Source organism: Halichoeres trimaculatus, unplaced genomic scaffold, assembly GCF_033239565.1.
Source record: "Halichoeres trimaculatus isolate MK-OKI-2021-1 unplaced genomic scaffold, fHalTri1.1 fHalTri1_scaffold_9, whole genome shotgun sequence".
In the NCBI taxonomy this organism is placed as follows: Eukaryota; Metazoa; Chordata; class Actinopteri; order Labriformes; family Labridae; genus Halichoeres; species Halichoeres trimaculatus.
The window spans coordinates 14,951,936-14,975,060 of NW_027437188.1; the positions used below are offsets into that span (position 1 = coordinate 14,951,936).

At 38.9% G+C, this 23,125-nt stretch overlaps 1 protein-coding gene and 1 long non-coding RNA gene across 6 annotated transcripts; one reads left to right on the forward strand and one right to left on the reverse strand.

Moving 5' to 3' along the window:
* Nucleotides 1–57: 57 nt before the first annotated feature.
* On the reverse strand, nt 58–18,010 carry LOC141797417 (uncharacterized). 3 transcript variants are annotated; one of them, XR_012599068.1, is made up of 5 exons: nt 17,933–18,008; nt 9,780–9,947; nt 943–1,077; nt 484–511; nt 58–389 (listed from the first exon to the last, which is right to left on the reverse strand). It is a non-coding gene; the product is annotated as an uncharacterized LOC141797417 (long non-coding RNA). The 3 variants fall into 3 exon arrangements; XR_012599070.1 differs by lacking the exon at nt 17,933–18,008 and adding an exon at nt 15,320–15,371; XR_012599069.1 differs by lacking the exon at nt 9,780–9,947 and having other exon boundaries at nt 17,933–18,010.
* On the forward strand, nt 17,588–23,022 carry tmprss4a (transmembrane serine protease 4a). Of its 3 annotated transcripts, none has more exons than XM_074678739.1 (13): nt 17,588–18,050; nt 19,117–19,171; nt 19,264–19,398; nt 19,619–19,771; nt 19,878–20,004; nt 20,086–20,205; nt 20,723–20,766; nt 21,072–21,234; nt 21,329–21,495; nt 21,908–22,003; nt 22,120–22,262; nt 22,435–22,587; nt 22,732–23,022. In XM_074678739.1, the coding sequence occupies exons 3-13, from the start codon at nt 19,296–19,298 to the stop codon at nt 22,741–22,743; spliced, it is 1,281 nt and encodes a 426-aa protein (XP_074534840.1). In that variant the 5' UTR covers nt 17,588–18,050; nt 19,117–19,171; nt 19,264–19,295; the 3' UTR covers nt 22,744–23,022. The 3 variants fall into 3 exon arrangements, with proteins under 3 accessions (XP_074534840.1, XP_074534841.1, XP_074534842.1); XM_074678740.1 differs by lacking the exon at nt 17,588–18,050 and adding an exon at nt 18,062–18,380; XM_074678741.1 differs by lacking the exon at nt 17,588–18,050 and adding an exon at nt 18,733–18,751.
* Nucleotides 23,023–23,125: the final 103 nt, after the last annotated feature.

Here is a 23,125-nt window from a genome sequence, read left to right on the forward strand (position 1 = left end):
ATACTTTATAGTATATTCAAGTAACTACAATTAAATTAAATAAAATCACCACTTGGGTTCTGTTGATTTTTTTTAAGAGAAATATGTGAAAGCTAGATTTTCAAAGAGCCAGTATCATGACTCAGTGACATCCCAGAAAGAAATGTGAAAACAACAAGGTGAATTCCCTGCTCAGAGTTCAGGTAAAAACTCCATCAGACCTACAGCAGCAAGAACACAAACAGAAACAAATACAATACATGCTGAAAACAAAATGTGTGGGAAAGTGACAGACAAACAAAGAAGTGTTTTCTGCTAAGTGGTTTGCAGGAGTAAACTGCCATGGCATCTGTTATTTTATGACGCTGCTAATGGAGAAGGGAGGTGGAGACTTCTTCATGCCGACTTTGCTGTGGACAGAGATTCATAAAAGAAATAAAGTATTTTTCAGGGTACAGGAAATAAAATGTGTCACTTTAAGGTAGAGACAGAAAGTCTACTCACCTGAGAACTTTGTCTTTCAATGACGGCTCTACAAAGGAATACAAAATTTGCATAGATGTCAATATCAAGTCAAGTTTATTATTTTCAAATGATTTTTTTAAACTTTAAATGATGGCTGACAAACATGTAGCAGTCTCTTTCTCTCTCAAAAAAGGGAAAACAATAGTTTTTTGAAAAGGAGAAGAAAAAATCTGTAGTAGAAATGCCAAGAAAAGTATCATTTTAACAAACTTAATACCAGTTACTCTACTTCACTGGTCAAGAGTAATTCCTTCACGAGCTATTGCGTGAGAAACGTACATGCTTTTTGCTGGTTGATTCAGATGGTTTATTTTTCCATAGCTGACTATCAAAACCAACACCTCTGACCTCAAGTGTGGGAGGCAGAGTCAAAAAGATGTTTTGGGGTTTCTTGTTTGTGTGTTTAATAGGCTGGACTGACGTATTAGTGCCACTCACTTTTTTTCTTGCAGCACTTTTTGCAATTTTTGCATTTGTACTTGCAGCAGAATTGTACTATAGCGATGGTGAAGAGGATTGCTAGGATCCCAAAGCCGACAGCAACCCCAACTGCTGTTGAGTTCACCCTGCTCCCTGCAAAAAAAAAAAAACAGACGCACAGAGGACATTAGATTATAGCCACAGCTTCATGGTTCTAAGACAATTACCATACATACCATAAGAAACTTCCTAAAGACTGATTCTTATTGTGTTCTTCAGTACATGTAATCCCAAGAAACAACTATATCGAACTATAAATGAAAACCAACTGGTTGAGCTGGTTTGAAGAATTCAAAGAGTGGAATTAAAGCTGAATAGTTTAGTCCAGAGATAATGTTGAATATCTTGAGCTACAGGTAAACAAAGGCTGGTTACTAAGAGGAACAGTCATCTACCTTGCTGCCTGGGCTTCATTTGATCAATATGTACTATTTATGTCCATCATGAGTAATATTCGCTCTGATTAAATGAAAATGGGAAACCATCTTATCTCATGCTAGCTGCTTAAGTCACAGAGACACTGAACTGATAAGAGTGGCGCACAAGGGAGGAAAATGCAGCCGGCACATGATGTAAATGCTGAAGATCTGTATCAGACTGTCCTCTCGTTTCCTCTTTTAGCGCTTCATGATTCAGCAGCAGATAGAAAACCTTTCTGCTAAACCCCCACATTTTACTCAGTTCCATGTAAACACATTCATTTACAGATTCTGTATATTTTGAGTCTCGGGTAACCAGCTTCCAAAAACAAGAGCTATTTATAGACGGAGGACAAGCCTGTATAAGTGATACAACAAATAAATACTCAGTCTTCAAATCCAAAGCACAAACATAGAGTGAAGTACAGTAGAGTTTAATTGTAGGTTTAAATTTTTTGGGGCAGACAAAACTCTGGGATAACCTGAGCATTTTCTCCCTGTACACATCACTCTTAAAGGAAACATGGTAAAAAAACAATCTCAGTTGAAAGACTCTTACCACCATTCCCCATAGTTGACTGGCCAGGATGACCTGTGATTTCTTATTGTTCTTCTCTCCTCTTGATGTTAAGCTTTGTCAATTTCTTAATTAACTGTGAATCATTCTTTCAAAAACATTAAAAAGTTTGTCTTGACGGTGAAGAATTCAGCTAGAGTCTGCTGACGTCTTCCTTCTTTGCTTCTGTCTGTCCATGTCCCCATACCAGGCATTCCTCTAAACCTGTCCATCTTCTTTCTTGTTCCTCCCTTCAGTTCCAAATTTAGGAACATTAGGATCTAACGACCTGACGTTCGCACGTGTTGGTGACTTTTGCACCCCACTTGAGTTTTTTTTATATTGTTTGTTTTTTGAAACATTTTAATATTGTTAAAGGCAAAAACTTTTCACAGGACATTCTTGCGCAACTCATCTACTGAGATTCAACAGGAAACTCCAACACAACAGAAACTTCACAACACTCTAGTCTCATTGGGCCTCGGGACAGGACACCAGTCACACAACTACAGAAACCATGAGCAGCTTTTCTTTAGTCTTGTACTTTCACCTTGGTCCAAATATAGCCTCCTGGTTTCATTGACACATCAGCATCAGCCAGTCAGGTGAACACACCTCAGTTAGGTGGAGCACAGAGACTCCTGTTGGACTACACAGATATTACACCTTTCATTACAGCTGTTGGTTTTTTCAGTTACCCATTCATCTATTTTCTACACAGCGTATCCTGTTCAGGGTCACGGGTGTCTGGAGCTTTTCCCAGGTGTTTTCGGGTAAGAAGCGGGTAGATTTTGGACTGGTTGCTTGTCAATCATGGGGCTTACACACAGGGACAGACAAACTTTCACGTGCAAACTCACATTGAGGGGAAATTTAGAATCCCTAATTAACCTGATGATCATGTTTTTGGACTGTGGGAGGAAGCCTGGGGACCTGGAGAGAACCCACACAGGCGTGGGAGGTTATGCAGTCCCCACACAGAGAGGCCCACCTTGTTTGGACCAAGATTTAAACTGATGACCTTCTTGCTGTAAGTAAACAATACAGACTACTGTACCACTGCACCTTGAGTTACAAGAAAGTGTGGTTCCCTTTTTTTCTTTCTTTTTTTGACTTTCTACATTTTTTTAAAAACCCACGCCGTTTTTTGTTTTTGTTTCACAGTCATATTACAAAAACTGAAAAGGTCAGGAGTTGCCGACTCTTGACCTTTAGATGGAAAGTACTTCTGCAAAAACAAAGGTAAAACTGACATGAGCCGCTGGGGTACTGAAAAAAACACTTCACAGTAATCTAATTTTAAAACATGTCTCTCTAAAATAATCAAAAAGTCCAGTTTCAAAATCAAATACTCTTCATGCATATAAAATCTATACTGAAACTTGATGTTTTTCTTTTTTATACAGGAGACTGAGTGACTCCCATAAAAAATGCAAGTCAGCGAAGTTGACAGTCAGCGACGGGTAAGTGTTCAGAGGGGGGTGGCTTTCTGTTAAAGGTAAACCCTGGGCAGGTCACCAGCCTATCACAGGGCTAACATGTAGAAGGAAAAAAACAATTTTAAGCTACCAATCAACCTGTCTAGCTGCACATTTCCAATGACTGTGCTCACGATGGTTAAATAGTGGGACTCAGTGATTGCAATCGTTTGAACTCTACATTTAGATTTGAGTCTCCAAACAATTAAGCTCAGAATATTTTCATTTCCTCTTTCTTTTGCGCAACTATCTAATGTTGCACAAATCATAAACATTCAAAGTCATTTGACAGGTACACATTAGACCGGGGGTGGGCAAACTTTTTGATTCGTGGGCCACAATGGGTTCTAACATTTGACAAAGGGGCCGGACCAGGAGCAGATGGATGGAGTGCTTTAGTAACTATCAGGGTATCATTTGTTCATTCCATATCCGTTTTAGAATCCAAAATCAGAAAATGGATAACTACTTGTTGTTCAATTTTTTGTTTTTCAAATCAAAATCAGAAAACAAATAACGGACTATTTTTTGCTGTTTTGATTTTCTTTTGAAATTAAAATTAGAATATTTGCGAAAGGAATTATAATGGGATTTTTAATCTGTGTATGGTTCCTTCTTTCGTTATCCTGTTTCAAAACAAAATAAACCCCCCCCGAAAAAACTGACTTTTTTTGGTTTTTCTGTTTGAAAACCAAAACGGTAACAAAAATATTTAGTTATCCACTCCTTATTGAACACTCGACATTCTTTGTCCACTTCCTTTTCTTAGGTCCGTTCATCTTTACAGAAGGGCTGATGGGTCAGAGGGTAAAGTGCAAACGTGGAGTAATAGGCCTACGCTTCACCTCAGCAAAGCCGATGTATCTACAGTGCGCCATCTAGTGGGAAAACATCAGAATTGCAGGGAAAATAAAACATTAACAAGGTTTATTCACTTAATTTTTTCAAGTTCAGCAGGCCGGATTAAAACGTTTAACGGGCCGCATGTGGCCCCCGGGCCGTAGTTTGCCCATGCCTGCATTAGACAATAAAGTAGACATGATTAATGGATACCCCTACACAAGTCAGTGTCAATCAAGCCACCTCAGCCAAAAATGCCTGGTCAGCTATCTGATGTTGTGGTCTTTGAGAGGGAAATAAAACTGAAAAAAAAAAAAAACACGTAAAATTGGCTTTCATAATTATTCTATGACCAGTCATTAAAGGCTCTGATGCACAGGGACAATAATTCTCAGAAAGTTCTACATCAGTTGGAAAAGCTTAAAGTCTGAAAGAGTCACCACTCATCATAAAGATTGTATCTGTTTCCTAGCAGTGGAAAGTTTTGTGCCGGTGATTCACACCCGTAGCATTAAAGATAAAACCACAGACCATAAACCACAACACATGTAGAATGCTGGGTAGTGGGTTAGCTGCCATTTATTGACGTGAATCTGAATAGATAAAATGATCTTAAACTGATAAACATTACTGAATGCTTGTAGGGACAAACTCTGCTGGTATAGACGCCCCAAAATTCTTCAGAAATCAAGTTTCAGAGCTTTATCAGATTAATCAACTATATTTCAAAAAAGTCCCTTCAATATGTCAAACATATTACACACTACATATGATTTGATTTCTTAATAGAGGTTTATGCAACAAGATATTTTAGGGTATTTTAAGCAGTATGGAGGATTTCATAATAAGAGCCAAACTAAATGCTGAACATTATTAGTATGGTAGGGTAGGGCTTTGATTTTTTTTTTTATCATTTAATTTTATTTGTACTGAAATCTATAACTAAATTTCTTTTGATTGCTAAGATAATTGTATTTATAAGGATTCTCAGACAATGTGAATATTTCAAAAGTTTTTCTGTAATGTCATTTATTGCCAGGGCCATTACTCAGCCCCACTCACATACATACTTCCTGAAAAAAGTGGAAGTACTTTGAATGAGTCTCCTTTGCTTGAGTCTTTAACAGGACTTAAAAAATGCTGTAGGCATTGAGCTAACCAGTTAAAAGGTTGATAGAGCTAGCATGGCTCTGTCCTATAGTAAAACTATCTAACGACACTCTTAGGTATGTGCAAACACAAACAAATCTAAATTACCAAAAGAAATAAATCCTCAGGCTTTTCTTCATATGAATGAATATACAATCTTTATCCAAATTTGTTTTCCACTCCTGAAACTTTTGCCAGATATCATAACCAATGTGTTGTTTTAAAGATGAGATGATCTCTGTGTACATTTTGGCTCCCATCAGAACAATAGGGGAAGACAAACATCTCAGAATCTTTACAAAAACAAGCACAACTCCAATCAACATGCTAAGCTAACGCGAGTAGCAGCTGGATTTACAGCTCCAACCTGATTTTCACTAAAAATCTGGTTCAAAGTTGTGAAATCATTTGGTGCATCAGAGCTGTAAACTCTGATCCGAACGAATGTCCTTTGTCCTTGTTTGTATCATTGTAAGCACTTATTTTTTGGTGTGAGGGGAAAAATTAACAACTGTAAAGTGAAGTGCTTTGTACGTGTTGCCTTTAAATGAAAATAAAATGTTTTTAAACAAATTTGATCTCAAGGAAACAGGATTGAGTCCACTGTCACAGGCATTATCCTCTACAGTGTGACTAATAAATTGTTGTTCATACATCACAACATAACAAGTAGTGTCCATGACACACTTCTCAGCAGAGTGCTAAGTACTTCCTCATACTGTAAAACTTCTCTTTTAATTGAATCACTCAGGTGAGGTGGGCAGGGCTGACACAATGGAATACTGAATCAGGGTTTTCCCAAAAGACAGAAGAAAGGATTCAGATCACAAAACTGGTTATCTGTTTCTGGAATATCTACATGAATAGATATCATGGAACATTATGAAAGCCTTGGATGGTACATTTTGGATGCTTTATGTTTCAATGGTAGTTTACCATCATAAAAAAATATTAATGGTAAATTCTTTTACCTTGATTACTTTTTCTTTTGTCCAATATGAGACAATAACCTAATAATCTTAAATAACCTAAGCATGTCACTAACTTCCCTCCAATAAGCTTGGAGTAAATATGTGAATTACTTTATAAGCAAGTACATAAAACCATGATAGATTAAAAAAAAAATCTTTTAAAAAACATCGATAGCTATTTTTTTAGCTAAACATCTGCAACAAACTAAAGTGAAAATGTTAAACATGTAAAAGATGTTAATGACACGAAAGATTAGAAAGATAAAAACTTCTTTGGAGTCCAGGCGACATAAATGTGGAGATGTTATTCATTAACCCTTTACTTTTCAAGCTGCCCGTTCTTTCTTTAGTTGAATACCACGTTTACTAAAAGCACACCTGTGTGGACAAAGGAGAGGGTGGATGCCATAGCTGGAAAAGGGACCTTAAGTTTAAAAGCTCTGATGGTAAAACTGAGGTTTTGTTCATGTGTGTGAGGGAGAGAAAGAGAGACAGAGAGAGAAAGAGGGAGGTAAGGAAGGGGGAGGGGGAGTCGCGGAGGTGAGGGAGTTGGGATGAAGAAACATTCCCAGTTGGAATATTTGAGGTTATTTGAGGCAAATCTCCAGAGAAGGAGGCTGAATTCCAGACTGAGTGACAAGTTTGATTTCTCACCTACATGATTGGAGCGACAGCTGCTGCTGTGCAGGTGAGTGGAGTACTGGAGAAGTGTGTTTCTGTGTGACTGTTATCTGGTTACTTCTGTATTTTTCCTCTTTTTTTTAGCCTCAAATGACAGTTCTACAAAGTAAGTCACGGGTTTATACCAAACTTCTAGAGCAAAGAAATTATTGTGGAGAAAACAGAAAAAATAAGAGGTCAGCAATATTTATGAGGACTGTTATATCATTGTTCCTGATGAGTAGGATGGAGGCGCAATACGCTGCCGAGGTAGTCAAGATGTAAATCCACATTGTCCAGAAATTTCTCAATGTTTGAATCCAAAACATCAATTTAGTCAACAACGCCAGATAATCTACCAATGAACCTAACTTTCTCAAGAAGATTAAAAAGAGAAAAATTCCAGTCGGAAGTTCAGTCTTTGGTGTTAAATTTAGGTTTGCCAAGTGTAATTAAGTAGGCTGTTATGCGGGTGTATCATGTACAGCTGCTCTCAATACTTCTGCTTTCTTTGCTTTGCTCTAAACTGGTCTCGTAGTCAAATGAAATGTTTCAACATCATCACGACTACATTGTCAGATCCCTGTTTGAGTTTCAAGGGTGTGTTCACACCTGCCACATTGTTTGCAAATCAGGGAGACACAAACGCTTTTACAATAATGTTCCAGGGAAAAGTTAAAAAAACATCACCAAGCTTTAAATTTGATGCCTTTGGTTTTCGTTAGCGGACTTCTTGTTATTTTTTATAATGTGAATATTAAAACTGTGTGTGTTGAAATGTTTTAGTTAATCTGTAACCTATGTAGACTATAAATACATCAGGAAGTAAGCAGTTTGTTTAGCACACAGTCTGTAAAAGAATACTTCTGATTTCAGAGGCAGAAGCTAGTTTCACTGACAAAAAAAAGGAAGAACAAAGAAGTCATGTATGCGTTTTATAACTCTGGTTATGTGCTTGGCTGCTGTGTTGTGAGAACTGTTCAGGTTATGAACAAAAAGAAGCAGCATAGCTTGTTTTGGAGCCTGCATGGCAACCTGAAAATGTAACAAGGTTAAGAATGGTTACTGGCAGAACATTGAAACTGCAAATGAGTTTTATGACCAAAGAAAAGAGGGGAGTAAACTCTATGAAGGATCAGTGGATTGAACTTCCCAGGTCAAACGCCACAAACAAAAGCTCTTTCTCTTCAGCCAATCTTATCAGTCATTTTTCACACACTTATAATCAACCCCAGCTCCTTATCTTTGCTCAGGGTCCCATAACTTTCACAGTAGCTGAATGTTTACTGACCTATTGACCACAGTGGTCATTGAGTGCACCTTTGAGAGGTTATCTAACACTCATGACACACAGGAGACAAATTTGCCATTGTATTACTGACCTCATTTGACATGTCCAGGCATGCTAAGGCTAAGGCTGATGCTAGCTTTAGCTGCTTGGATTACAGTTTGGTTGGCAGTGTCAAAAGCAGGTTGGTTTGCTTTTTATCTGTTTGTTTATTCATTACAACCAGTGACCTCACCTGCCTTTATGTAACTTCAGCTGAATCATTCTCTCTTAAGTCAAAGTGAGCAAGAGAAAGTACTTTTCCCCCATGTTTAATTGGGTGCACTTAAATAAACCATGTATTCCATGTGGATATGAGGCACTGTCATTTTCTAAACTTAATTTGAACCAGCCAACAGTTCAGTCAATGACATTTCATTTAGGGCTGCAGCTATCGAATATTTTAGTATTCGAGTATTCTACTGAAAATCCCATCGATTAATCGAGTAATCGGATAAAATACATTTTTGTTTAGTTAAAGAGCAGTTATTTTTCAAATGAAAATTTTTCTCTTTAAGAAATAGAATTTTCTGATACAGCATGTCAATAAGAGCACTTGCTTTGATAGCTCCAAAATTTGTAAACACACTTTGACACATTTTTTGTGCCTTGTACATCTCAACAAATGCTGCGGACCCAAATGGCACCCGTTTCGTAGAATGACCCATTAGTCTCCAAACTCCAGAAAAGAAGCTAGATTTGTTGCTAGTTGCTATTTTGTATAAGAGGTAGCTTGAGGGGTCTGAAAACTTTCTTAATATGGCCTCAGCTCTATTTGAAATACCACTCTTTGATTTTTTTTTTAAATTAAAGGATTCCTTGAGGCGGAGAAAATTACTTGAGTATTTTTGTAATCGAGTACCTCGAATCATTCGAGGGATCGTTTCTGCTCTAATTTAATTCTTTTTAGATCCTTCTATTTTTTTAGGTCACTGGGTGTTTTTTGATGTGTTTTTTTTCTCAAGTTTTCAGACATACCAAAAAGTGAGTCACAGTTTAATGCATGAGGTGAACTACTGACTGATACCAACTGACTGTCAAAACAATACAGGTGTCAAACAACCCACACCTCAGCCTCAGGGCAAGTTAGAGCATACACACATGTAACATCAGTGTTAGCTGCTTCATGTTTAGTCTGGATTTTTGTCTTTTTGCATACATTAAAGAAGCTGGTATGGCTGTGTGGCTGTATGTTTGGGTAACATTTGAGAGGCAAAGAGGCACTGGGGGGTAACTACGCACTACAAGACACAACAAAGGCAAAAAAAAAAAGATGGTGCGTTTTTTGTCCTCAGGGTTTGAAAAGTATGAGGTGGGAGGAGGAACCAAAACGAGGGAGGCACACAGGTAGCTAGCCAGAACGAGAGATAGAGGAGGGCTCAAGTGTCAGGTTACCTGGAATATTTCAGCTGTTTTGTTTTGTTTTCTAAGAAGGGGTTGGTCACCCAAAACAGCCGACTCTGACAAGGCATCCAAACAACGCTACGCTCCACAGCTCTTTATTACAGCGTTGGGTTTCAAAGAGGGGACACACCAGCGACCTTCCAGAGGGATTCAGTTACACTGTAGTAGAAAGAAAAGGGGAGGGAGAGGAAAAAAAGGAGAGAGAAAGAGACTGAATCAAACCAGGTGTCGTGGTGTAGCCAGGTGAGTTACACAGTGAAGAGGACGGAGGACGTTGAGAGGACAGTGAGTGAGTTACACAGGAGTCCCACCTCCGGGGAGGGAGAGCAGTGAGCTGCATCTGGACCTTAACGTGAAGGAAACTACACCATGTGGGTGAGTGCAAACAGAAGCAGAATCAACATATGATGTGAGGATGGCACTTCGAGCTGTAGGTTTGCATTGGAGGGGCGATTTGAATAGCTTCCAAACCGTCTGTGTTGTTTACTCGGCTATGTCAACACTATGATACTAACCTTAGATTGTGTCTTCTAACTTTAGATAGAACCAGTTCCTGTGATGTGTTGTGTTTGTCTGGCTGGTTTTACTTTGCATGCTGGAGGTGTTACCTGAAACTAAAGGAAGAACATACTTATGCTTCACACACTGTAAAGACGTGAAGTTAGGGGCAGTATCCAGTTAGGGTTGGAATCTTTTATGTTCTTCCAGGTTACTCATGTATTTTGTTGGATGTTTGCGTAAAGAGTTCATGCTATATGTTTGACCAAGCTAAGATACAAGTTGGCTGAATTATATTTAGGGCTGGGCGATATGGCCTAAAAATAAAGTCTCTGATTTTTCACAAAAATTCGAGTTACAATTTTTTAATTTTTTTTTTTTCCTTTTAAAGAAAACAATAAGAACAAATGACAAATCAAACTCAAAACCAGTTTTGTTTTAATATTGTCAAAAACTTAATAAAAGTAACCTCTATTTGGCTCTTGGAATTGAATTTTCAGCTTTTCTTCTGTTTCAGTGACTTCAATTTGTAGTTTTAAAGGAGGCAGACTTATTTACATTCACAGTGAAAGCTGCACCATTTTATACATTTTGAATTTAAAAATACTGCTAGGAAAAGCATGTACAGTACTGTTTCATTGCACGACAGCACTGTTCAGTTATATTCTACTTTTAAATGATTTCAAAAAAACACTTTGTTTCTGTCTAGTTTTATCCTTTTAAGGATGTAGCCTGTTTATCCTTTAGTTTTAATGCAAAAAAATAAGCAAAAATAAATGCTATTTATTCAGTGTGGGCTCACAAATTCATGCCTCCCTGCATAAGTCAGTGCCCTGGTCGGGGGCACCCCAGTCTAAAAAGTCTGGTCCGCCCCTGCTTGACAGAGCACACCTCGATGCTGATTCGTTATGTTGCTCCCTCCTCACAGTCCACTTTCACAAATCATGATTTGTCCATGTCACCATAAGAGGGGATTTTCGTCAGTAGAGTCGGTATGCTCTGAGAAAAACGAATGTATGTTTCTTTACTATTTAAATCTCAAAATGATGAGTATTATCTTTGAAGAGCAGCAGGTTTTACACGTGTCAGTTACATCATTAATAATCTGCAGGTGAACCTAAAAGGGTCCTGGCTTTGGAAATGTTTGAGTCAAAAATCTATACAAACTCCTGAAAAGTGACTGATAGAAAACAGAGGATTGGAAGGAAAGGGATTTGAACGTTTACTGACGAGAGGTTTAGTTTATATTAAGCTCTTAGGGCTGTTGATACAAACCATAAGGAACACGTGTCCGTCAAGGTGCTGGGTCTCAGAGACGCACAAGAACATTTTTATGACATTCATGCGGAGTGAGCGCTTGCCGCGATATAAAAGGTGCGCAATAGGGGGAGAAAAAATTCAAATTTTTCGTTTTACAAATTGTCCACAAGGAAACATTCGAATTAATCGATATAATCGATATATTGCCCAGGCCTAACTATATTTCTCTGTTCAACACAAAAGTTCAAATATTTGTTCCTTTTTCAGCTAAATCAAATTGCAAACTCCTGTATCATCTGACATAAGTTGAACTCTTTACTTGAACTCTTTACTTACCAGGTTCCATGTGTCACAACATTTGGACTGGTACAACTGCATTTCTGGCACAGTCATTTTACTGTGATGGAGATACAGAAGTACATATAATAGTATGAACTTCTGGCCATGTGAATGTAGTTGGGCTTTTTCATAGTTTAGCATGTGTGGGCTGCACTGGTCAGGATCTGTGCCTGTGATAACACTAACTTGTCAGTGAAAGTTTCCCAAAAGAGCTTTTATAAATGAGTAGGTAGAGAGAAGCTGCGAAGAGGACGCCTCTTTTGAACAAAAGGTTCATGGTGACCTGGCTTTTATCTGTTAAGACTAACCCAGTTAAGCTTTGGAGCAGAAGCTGGAGCTGGAGCTGGAGGGGAAGCTGCTGCTTACTGAAAGTTATGATGGGCGTCAGTCCAGCTTCAGCACATTCACGCTTAATGTACAGCACCAGATACTGAAACTGTGATGACATACTCCCACCTCGTACTCAGTGACTATGTGGATCTTTCCCAGCAGAAACTATGATCATATCATGTTGGCAAAACAGAACATGTATTTTCTGGTACCTGTTTGTCCATTTTCAGACACATGACACTGTCACTCACTCCTAAGGCATGTTTCTGGTTTGCCTGGTTTTGTGCTGTCTCATTCCCTCTGCTTCTGATCCTCTCTTATTCATTACACTGAATCAATGTGAGATAGACATACATTGATGTTGACCTGATTTCGTAGAGTTCACTAAGGTGTGGACCAGTTTGTATTATGAATATGTGACGTACATGATTAGTCAGCTGCAAGAGTAAACATCATCCCCCTGACATGTCAGCACCAGGTTTACAAGTTGATAAAATGAATTATTCAAATTCACAGTGATACACAAATTTCTGATTATGTCCGGTTGTGTCAAAGCCACCAGCCAATAGCAGGGGCTGTACTTTGGTCAACTGCCATAATGCTAGAGTCTGCTACAGTGTGAAATAGTAGAAAGAGGTCCAGTGTCTGTGGTGAAAATACAGAGCTTTGGTCATTTTCTTGTTTTTACTGAAGCAGCATGAAAACAATGCATTTTACTCTTTGGGGGTGTTGTGGAGCAGAAGACAAGAAGCTGGCCGAGCTGTCACAGAGATTGTTGTGTCTTGTTTAGTTGATCTTAAATGTCCAAAAAGATACCTGTTTGTTTTCCAACCAGTTTAGCACTGCCATGTTGCTCTAAACTGGTCTTGCACATTAGAATACAATCTGAAGGAATGTGTAAATGTCTGTTTAAAGACCTGTGGGCTGTTTCCCTAATCTCAATCTGTAGGAGCTTACGCACCTGGTGACACCATGTGAACAGATTGTGCCAAATTTCAACTGTTGACTCCAGTCTGTCAAAAATGCTTTTACTTTATTTTCTTATCATCATCTTGAAATAGTTTTCTTTGCATCGTTATAAAAATATTGGAATAAGGAACTTGAAGGGGACATATCATGCTTGTTTCTCCTTTTCACTATGCCAGACTAGGATGCCTGTAAAGCATTTCTGCCCTCAGTACAAGTCATTTAGTTCCTTCATTGCCCCACAGTAGCGTTCTCAATATCCTCATTTTAGGACATTCTGAAGATCTTGTTGAAATGCTCCGTTTCGAGAATGACCTCCAGTAACCTCGCAACGTCACAGCCCTTTGTGCTCTGATTGGTCAGTTCTATCAGAGGGGCGGAGGGGGTAGAGCCAGGGGGCGGTTTTTGCAGCATGGCAGTATTTACAAAATTGCCACATTGAATGGAGCAGACCGAGCGAGTTTGCTGTTTGCCAAAACTTCACCGTAAGGCATTGATAGCTCTAATAAAATGGCAGAGTGTAGGATACGTCCTTTTGTATTGGACCCCGAGTCAGACCCAGACGGTTCTGCAGCTCAGGAGGAAGAAAATCCACCTCTACACAGATCATCTCAGGACGCTTCAGTGTGGCGAGTCAAACCAGTACTGTAACATGTATAGTTTATGCGTGGAAATATAGGCAGACTTCACCAATAAACTATTTCTATAGCAGGGCTCCATCCTGCTCCTTCACTTTTCTCTGTCAGTTTTATCCATCATGCTGAAAGTGTAGTCTAAAGTTCGCCTCTACTCTACTCTCTTGGTGGGTGTATCCCTCGGTGGCGGTTGTGTGACTAACTGACATCACAGAGGAGGAGCTGCTTTATCAGATTACTCCAATAAAGAAAGGATCCTCAAGTCGTCATGAAGGTCGAAATCTCGCGGCCAACTGGCAATGAGCTATTTTCAGAGGCATCAAATCTCGTTCTAGGATATCAGAAAAATACAATAAATAATTTTTTGAAAATTCAGGGGGTGAAAGGTCTTGTTTTCAAATTTATCTTATTATATGTAAGTATTAAAAAAGGGCTCAGCATGATATGTCCTCTTTAATGATTATTTTCTTTTGCTCTAACTAAACGAAGGTTTACTTCTAATCTGTGAAGTGTAAAAAAAAAAACAACGTGCAGGACATTTCTTGTGAACTATTTTGCTAACTGATGAGGCTTTAAGTCTTCAAGCAAAATTTTGAAACAACTGAATAATCCAACTAGCTGCAGTTCACTGTCAAACACCACGTTACTACTCACAGATTAATTCAGCTTTGCTGTGTTTTCATTGTTCAAACTCTGCAGTTTGTGCCTTAAACCGACATTAGATCATCCAGGTATTGGCACATTGGAGCCACTGAGAGGAGCCAAGCTCTGTCAAATACTGCAAGACCGTGTGGGTCACAAGAGCTAACAGCTTTGTTAAACTAACTGGCTCTGTATCTATAATGAGTTTGCAGCACACTTTTTGTATTTCGATCTGACCCAGTGTTGACTGGTGGTTCTCTGATCTACTGGGATTGGTTGAAAATGATGCGGCAGTGCCCTCTTGTTTTAACCAGCCCAACATACAGAGTGCGCTGCCAGCATACTCTTCGTCACAGTAGAGATGGCGAGGTCCTTATGAACATTTCAGAACCATCATAGGTCGCATGCTGAGTTGAAAGCCAGTGGGAGTGGGTGACCCCATCGACATGTTTGATAATAAACATGCTCTGATTAGATCAGAGGTAGGTTTAAGTTTCAATTGCCAAGCAACAGCTACTCAAACATACTGTAAACATACAAAAGTGGAGGACACTATCTGTCCCTGTTTTCCTTCAGTATAGTCAGTTACAAAGAATTTAAGTTTCTGTTCAATAGCAAAGAAGTTATCTAAGAGCACCTGTGATTTCAAAGACTTGACTCTACTAAGTGTACAGAGAGATCTTTATCATGTAGATTCTTAAGTGAAATACCTTAAAAGTAGTGCTACATAAGAGGGAGGAGGTAAGCTGTGTATTATTAAAATGAAAATAAAACAGAAACAAGGACAGCAACATTGGAGAAGTGATTCTACATTGAAGAGTAACATGTAAGAATCGGTACTTTAGAAAACTTATTGTGTACCTTAAGTATGAGACTGAAACTTCCTCTGCACTGAAGACACGTGAAGTGTCAGCTGAAAGAAGGAAGTAGACAAATATCATCCTTCAAACAAACCCCTTAAAATTCCATTCTAATTATTTAATTGTTTAATTGTATTTTAATTGTTTTGTCTTCATTATTAACTCTACCAACATAGGCTAAAGGAGAATGGGTGGAATTTTAAAATTGCTATGACAGAAGAAAAAGATATGTCACTTTACTGGTCTTTGCACTGTGTAAGAACTAAACAAGTTATAGTTGGTCAGTGACTCCCATTGAACTGTCCTTAGTGGTAGACAAGCCTTTAAAGAGTAGAGTGACTGGAAAACAAAACTGACCGGTCAAATCTGATCCTAACATTGCACACTTTGATCAAACCCCAAGCACAGGGACCCAGGGCAGACGTTTTCTGTTTTTATTAAGCTGTATCACTTTGAGATCTTCTGATGAAAAGAGTGTTTTTATTATTATTATTATTATTATTATTATTATTATTATTATTATTAATTATGTTCAAAAAACTGCAGTTCCTTTTGTGTCCAGTTGGCTTCAAAAGTCTCAAAAGTCCCATTAACATCCATTTTATAAACTTCAATTTTGGAAAGATGCCTGGTTTCTGAATCATCTTACATGTTGTTACATAAAGTGAAAGAGTATATGGCTATAAAGTAAAACAAAAAGCATTTTTACAACAGTTGAGACAAAATCTCATGTTGCATGCGGTAGCTTCAGGGTATACAGTGTTTCTGAATGGTTTTCTTCACACAGAAACACAGAATCCAATAGATTTTGGGTTAAAACAACAGAAATGGAAGATAATGATTCTTGGTTTAAAATGCAAACACCCTTGTGCTTTATTTTGGACATGAACACAAAAGTATTGCTTGTAGAAGGAGCATATCTGATTGGTAGATGTGGCTTCCTTTTCCAAAAACCTGTCCAGCAACATTCTCTTCCTCTTAAAGTCTATACACTTTGTCTGACCTTACATTGCACCGACAGGAGCTGACATTATACACATGCTTTAAAAAATCAACTATCAAACTGTAAACTGTTTAACCCGTTTCCTTTAAATGAAAGACTGCAGAAGAAATGAGCCTAGAAATAAAGAAATGTGTTCAATGCAGGGAACTTCACTTGATACTAAAAAAGCAGAAGAGGAAACAAGAGTGTAACAACACTGTTCCATTTCACTCTTTCTGCAGAAGATGTTTCTTTTTTAAAGTATCACCTAACATTCACACAATAACTATATTTTAGTCTAAAACAAAGGAAGAGCAGCAAGTAGACTACGAAGCTCTTCTAACAGCCATTCAGTTTCCATCTGTTATATCTTCCACAAAGGACAGTAAGCCTCCATATTGATGTTGAGCTACTCAGCAGCTGTGATGAATGAAGGCAAACGTGACAGACAATCTGCTAAGAGAAAACTGAGAGAAACACACTTATATTAAAGTGCCACAAAACAGATCAGCTATAAGAAATGATTCAGATTTAAAAAGCACATTACTCTATCAGCAGACTGAACATTTTTGTCTTAGTTGTTAAGGTATGACTGTTTCAGTTATGTTTTGCTTGGAGAATGAAAATGACTTTAACAAGAATGTATCTGATGTATATACATAAAAAAAATACTCAAATGTTTTCTGACTTTTGTTGAGTTTGTAAAATATATTTATATAATAGTGGAGAATTCGACAGTACTGAACAATACAGTGATATACTGCATGGTAAAATTGTATTGATGTGAGAATGTGAAGTATCAATCTTGCTAGGAAAATTAAAGACAGTGGTGCAAATTTAACTGGTAGAATCACCATGAGGGACAAAGGTATTATGATTATAATTTATCATGAACCTTGCTGGCAATCATTACACAACTGGTGAATGTTTTCAGAACTCAATTTCCCATAAACCACTTAGCTTTTCTATAGGTGGAGTAGGAAAATGTGGAAGTATATTCACAAAATGGAAGAACCACTGTGAAAATGGTATATTTCTGGCACTCAAACTTCTTTTATTAATCATGCCTTTAAAGGCCTCACAAATTGATAGCCTACCTGATGAAACACACTAACCCTTGAGTAGACTTTATCTATTTCAATGGTCCTGCACAATGTTTTTCAGCTAACATGAAAATTATTCACAGGATAATTATTTTAAAACTTTTAAGCAGCACAGCCAGGTTGTGTTTTCCCCCAATTTTGGACTAGTCTTACTGCATCGTCACATGATGCAGGTGTGTTTCAAAATAAAAGGCCCAACACAAGAACCATACAACAGACAGGCAAGGCATAGCTGCAAGTGAGGGCTTTAAATTTTAAAGAAATACCCTGTTTCTTTTGAATATATATTCAGTAGTCCTTCTGATTACATAAACCACATGTGCCACAGGGTCCACAACTCTCCACGAGTATCTTTGTCCTCATTCAGAGTACAAATGCCAAACTACTTCACACTAGCCAAGTAACTGCCCTTAAGACCGCATGTTTTAGCTCTTCAGTGTTGTCCTCGTTTTATGGAGCCACGCCCTCCAACTTCTAACTAGCAAAAGTTGAAAATAACAGTGACAATATTAATTAGAAAAAGACTTACCATGAGGCGTCGTTTTCGTTTGGTCAGGCCTATCAGTCTTCACGTCCCCAACGCCTAGCTCAAACCTCAGATTCGTAGCTGCTCGGAGACGAAACAGAAAACAAAGCTCCTGGTATCGGTAAGCACGACTCCCGCCACATCCCTCTAAATAATTATATATATGTGTCGTTGTGACGAAGGTTTTTTTCTGGGACACGAACTACCTCAATTTTGTACCTCAGCCGAAATTTGACAAGATTGATCAAGAGTTAATGCGCGCACGTGCGCAACAGTTTCGAGTGCAGGCACAATTCTTCTTCTTCTTCTTCTTTTTTAATCCTCCGAAGTTACCTGATGTGATAGCTGTGGGATTTGCCAGTCTAAACATTTCCATTGTTAAAAGCTGGATAGTCTGTCTCTTTTTACCCTTTGCGAACCTGATCTTTGTTGAACAGTTTGTTGTATCAAGGTAATGCCTTTGGTTAATCTTTCTGACAGTGTCAACAGGATACTAATCGTAATGAACTGAGTGTACTTGAGCAGCTGGGATAGGCCCTACAGCTGATATCTTGCCTAAGGACACTTTAGGCTTTAACATAGCCTTTTTGGTTAAGGAGCAGTCATTCCTTTTTCTTAACCACCCAACGACTTAACATTGTGCTTTGTTTCCACAGTATCTCTTACACTTAAATGGGAGATACACTGGGTCCCAAAAGACTGACACACTACAGCCTGTACTGTACGTTCAGAGTCTATCAATTGCACAATACAATCAGTCTGATAACAGCAACAACAGGAGGAGCCTAGCATATAGAGTGTCTGGTTGTTTCAAAAAGGCAGGTGGGTATAGTGTGACTGCTCATTTGGGCACATTATGTCTCATGTGCGCTTGTAGTCAGTTATCCTAAGAAGGATATGTGTTATACTACACTACTGTTAAAGTAAAACTTCAGGTTTTCCACCTTGCATCATTTTTGCATTTCCTGCTCTTTTGCCGTCTGTAAGTAAACTGAAAAATTTGATATGCAAAACAGGCCGAAGCAGCTCAGATGACTGCGTTGCAGCAAACAAAATCACCCAATTGCAGACCAACCCCTCCACCTGGAAACTGCTTACTGTGTTTACTCTCAAGTCGCACCGTGCATACTGTTGCTTTGACATGTGCACTCACTTTATCTCTTGTATCTTTCTTGCTCTTGCCTCAGACGATCGCCCAGGCGCCTGAGGAAAGCACTAGACCATTGAATCCAAGGCAGGCAGGTAAGCTGTCTGTTGGTGTTCTTTTTTATTTTTTATTTTGGTATTTATTTTTTCTCTCTTCGCTCATCTTCCTTTTTTTCTCTCCGTCCCAGTGGTTCCACGACCAGGCCGCCACAGAAGGCCCATGACGGCTCCAAAGTCTCAGAGGTCTACACGGAAGAAAGTGTTGCTGACTGTCCTGTCAGTTGTGGTGTTAATAGGAATACTGGCCACTGCAGGATTCTTCAGTAAGTCCTACTCCCTGAAAGTTTTTATTCTTTTTCTTCTTGAAGGAAATACATATACACACACACAGTAGGTTGGTATCACATTTCTAACACTTGTCACAGACTTGCTGGTATTTTTTGAGGTGTAAATTATTAGAAGATTCAGCCACATAAGAAAGTATTCTAAAAGTTTTTTTTTTTTTGCTTTTTTTTTTTACCATACGCCTCGTTATCTCTCCAGTTAAGAAGCTGATCGAGACCAAATACTTCTTCTGCAAGCGTTCGTTTAAGTTTATCCCAAAAGCACAAGCCTGTGATGGAAAGCATGACTGTTCTGGTGGAGAGGATGAAATAACTTGTCTTTCAAGCTTCAGAATCAACACAACCTTTCCAGGTCAGTTACACACTTACTTCTTTCTTTCCTTATCTTCAAAGTTACAGAAACAAATCTATAAAAAGTGACTCCTCTTTGTCTCATCTGTGCCATTACCCCACAACAGTGCGTCTTTCGTCCAGGAAGTATGTCCTGCAGGTGTACAGTGCTGGCGCAGGTTGGCGGAGTGTATGTAGTGACGACTGGACCCAGCAGCACACGCAGACAGCTTGTAAACAACTGGGATACACAAAGTGAGTGTAAACCCACAACAGATGATCATTTTGAAAATGAGTTAAAATCAACTATTTCATTGTACTCTTTCTGTTTTACAGTAAACCTCGCAGCACCAATGTCCCAGTGAACACTTTGAAATCTTCCATGAAAGATGGACCATTCACAGCTGTCAAGCCTGGGACTTCATCCACACCCTTGCATCAGGCAACCATGGACCGGTGAGGAACAAAATTTAAAAAACAAAATCTTACAGTCCAGGATCACATTGTATGTCATTTTATAGATCTGATTTCTTTTGTACGGTCAGCATTGTTTTAAAATTCTTTGTGTTCTACTTTCTTTCCACAATAGCACACCCAGTCTTCACTGCGTGCTTTGGTTCTCTTGATATTCTTCCTTATTCTTTTTCAACCTAAAACCCCTGCTCCCTGTTCTCCGGTGGTTCTCCCTTGTTTGTTTTCTGAACAAATGAGACTGTGTTTTTTTTTTCTCACAGTTTCAGTTCCTAAAAAGCAGAAAACTCAATAGTTTTTGTTCCTTTTCCCTATCCCTATCACCCCCTACGAAAGTGAAAAAAGCAGACTTAATTAAACAGGGAAGAACTGAAAAACAGAAAAAGTTCAGTGTTGTTTCATGGTGTTAAGTCAGGTCACAGTTCGACCGTGCATGACGACTGTCTTTTCTGTTCATATGTTTTGTGATATACTTAATGAGTGCTCTTTTCTCCTCAAACAGAAGTGTGTGCAGATCCGGATCTGTGGTCTCTTTATCCTGTTCAGGTAGGTTTATTCTGAGAAAAAAAAGCCTGTCTCATTGACATAGTTTACCCTATTTACCTTGGCAGAGCTGGGAAAATGACACAGTTGTGTGACTAGTTTCTCACCCACACGCCTATACTTGTCTCTAGTACTCTGAAGAGGTCTTCTCAGGAACGCATGACTGATTAGTTGTCTAATATTTCCTAGCGATGAAAAACAGAACTGTGAAAGAATCCAAAATGTGCCCTAAGCATTTGATTTGAACACAAGACAATCAAATAAAGTCACCATTGAATAAATTTCTAAAAGATGACTTTGTTTCTCAGACTGTGGGATGACAGGCTCTCAGGATCGTGTTGTAGGGGGTTTAGATGCCTCCATTGAGGACTGGCCCTGGCAGGTGAGCCTGCAGCAGAACGGCCAACATACTTGCGGAGGTTCACTGGTGTCACCACAGTGGATAGTCACTGCCGCCCACTGTTTTGCTGGGTGAGTATAGTTTCCATATGCAACTTTCCTCACAGGTTAACACATCAGCTCTTGCTCACACTTCCTGTTTGCTGTCTTATTTGGGGTTTTGTAGTAGTAAAAAGGAGCTGAGTGGATGGAAAGTGGTGTCAGGCAAAACTTACCTTGGCACACTCGGAGGAGCCTCTGTGGACAGGATCATCATGCATGGAGATTATGACCCAGCACGCAACGACTATGACATAGCAATGATGAGACTCAGCAGTCCAATCAGTGTAGGAGGTGAGACACTTGTTTATTTTTAAATTATTACAGCAAAGAAAACTGGTTTGTCTGGTAGAATAAATTGAGCAGTGGTACTCGAAATGGGGGTCGCAAATCACAGATAGGGTTCACAAAATGCTGTTAAAAAACAGAAAACTATTACCGTTGCACACCATCCATTAGAGTAAAAACATGAACACAAACATGAGTTATTTTTTATATGAAACTACATGTCTTTATTAAAGACTCCTAAGGTGTCTGACCAGGATAATGAGGTAAAGTGCATTTTGTCTGCCCCTTGGTGGTTTATATACCTAACAGCACTTGCACATCTGTTGTCTATTGTCAGCTGCCAAAGCGGTGATGAGGGCAATTAAAGGACTTCATTGGCAAAACAAATCGAAGCAAATGTACTTGCCTTGTTTTTCAGATGCTCGGAAGCCTGTTTGTCTACCTCCTAAATCCTTTGAACTTGATACTGGTTCTATCATGGCTGTGACCGGCTGGGGATACCTAGAAGAAAATGGTGAGCAACCAATTCAAACTTATCATCGCAAATTTTTAACCTTTTAGCTCAAAAAGGGGAAATTATTTGAAGTTACCTTTCATTTAATCCAAGTCACGGTCTTGTTCTATCTCCAGGTAAGGTTTCTCCTTCACTCCAGAAGGCCTCCATCCCTCTGATAGCCCGGGATAAGTGCACTAGCCGTACAGTGTATGGCCCTGCTGTCACCAATAGAATGATCTGTGCTGGTTACATGGAGGGGCGAATAGACGCCTGTCAGGTAAACACAGTTTCCACTTTCATCGGTAAAGATTAAGTCTGAAAATTTCAAATGATTTTAATTAAAATCCATTTAGAGTTGGTTTCTTGATACGCATTAACAGCAGTAACAGTATTTGTTGGAACACCCTTATTTGTGTTATTCAATATAATTTTGCTGTTTTGAATTTCAGGGTGACAGTGGGGGCCCATTGGTGTACTTCACCTCCTCTCAGTGGCACCTGGTAGGAGTGGTGAGCTGGGGTGTTGGCTGTGCTCGAGAGAGGAGGCCAGGTGTCTACAGCAATGTGGAAGAGCTGCTAGACTGGATTCATACCATCATTGAGGTACAGCACCTAGATATTATCTACACTCTCTCTCAAGTAGAACTACCTACTAACATGAAAAAAGTACTGCCAGTTTGGAAAAAGTTATTCTGTGGAAAGGTTTAAAAATAACTCTATTAATCAGTATTTACATCCTCCTCCTAGAAAAACCCCTGAGGTTTCAGCTGGGACAAGCAGGCACCAGCAGATTGCAGTCAACTCAACGCAGGACAAACTGTGAAGTTAAAAAAAGTTTGTTTCCAGTGAAGAGGACTGAGGATAGGAGTCAAAGGGAACAAAGAGGGAGATGGAGATCATTCTTGACAGACTGTCAACCACAGCCATACGCCCAAACCCTGCACACACAAACACATTTCAAACAGACTTTTTTCAGGTGTTGCTTTTGCCATTTCAGTTTTTTTTTTTTTATCTCAGGGGGAAAGAGATTTCATGCCATTTATTTTGTTTGTTTTATTTTTGGTTTTGGTTTAGGGTTTTTTTCGTCACCAGACAATTTTTGGTTGTTTTTAGCCAGTTCACTGATCATGTGTTTTCACAA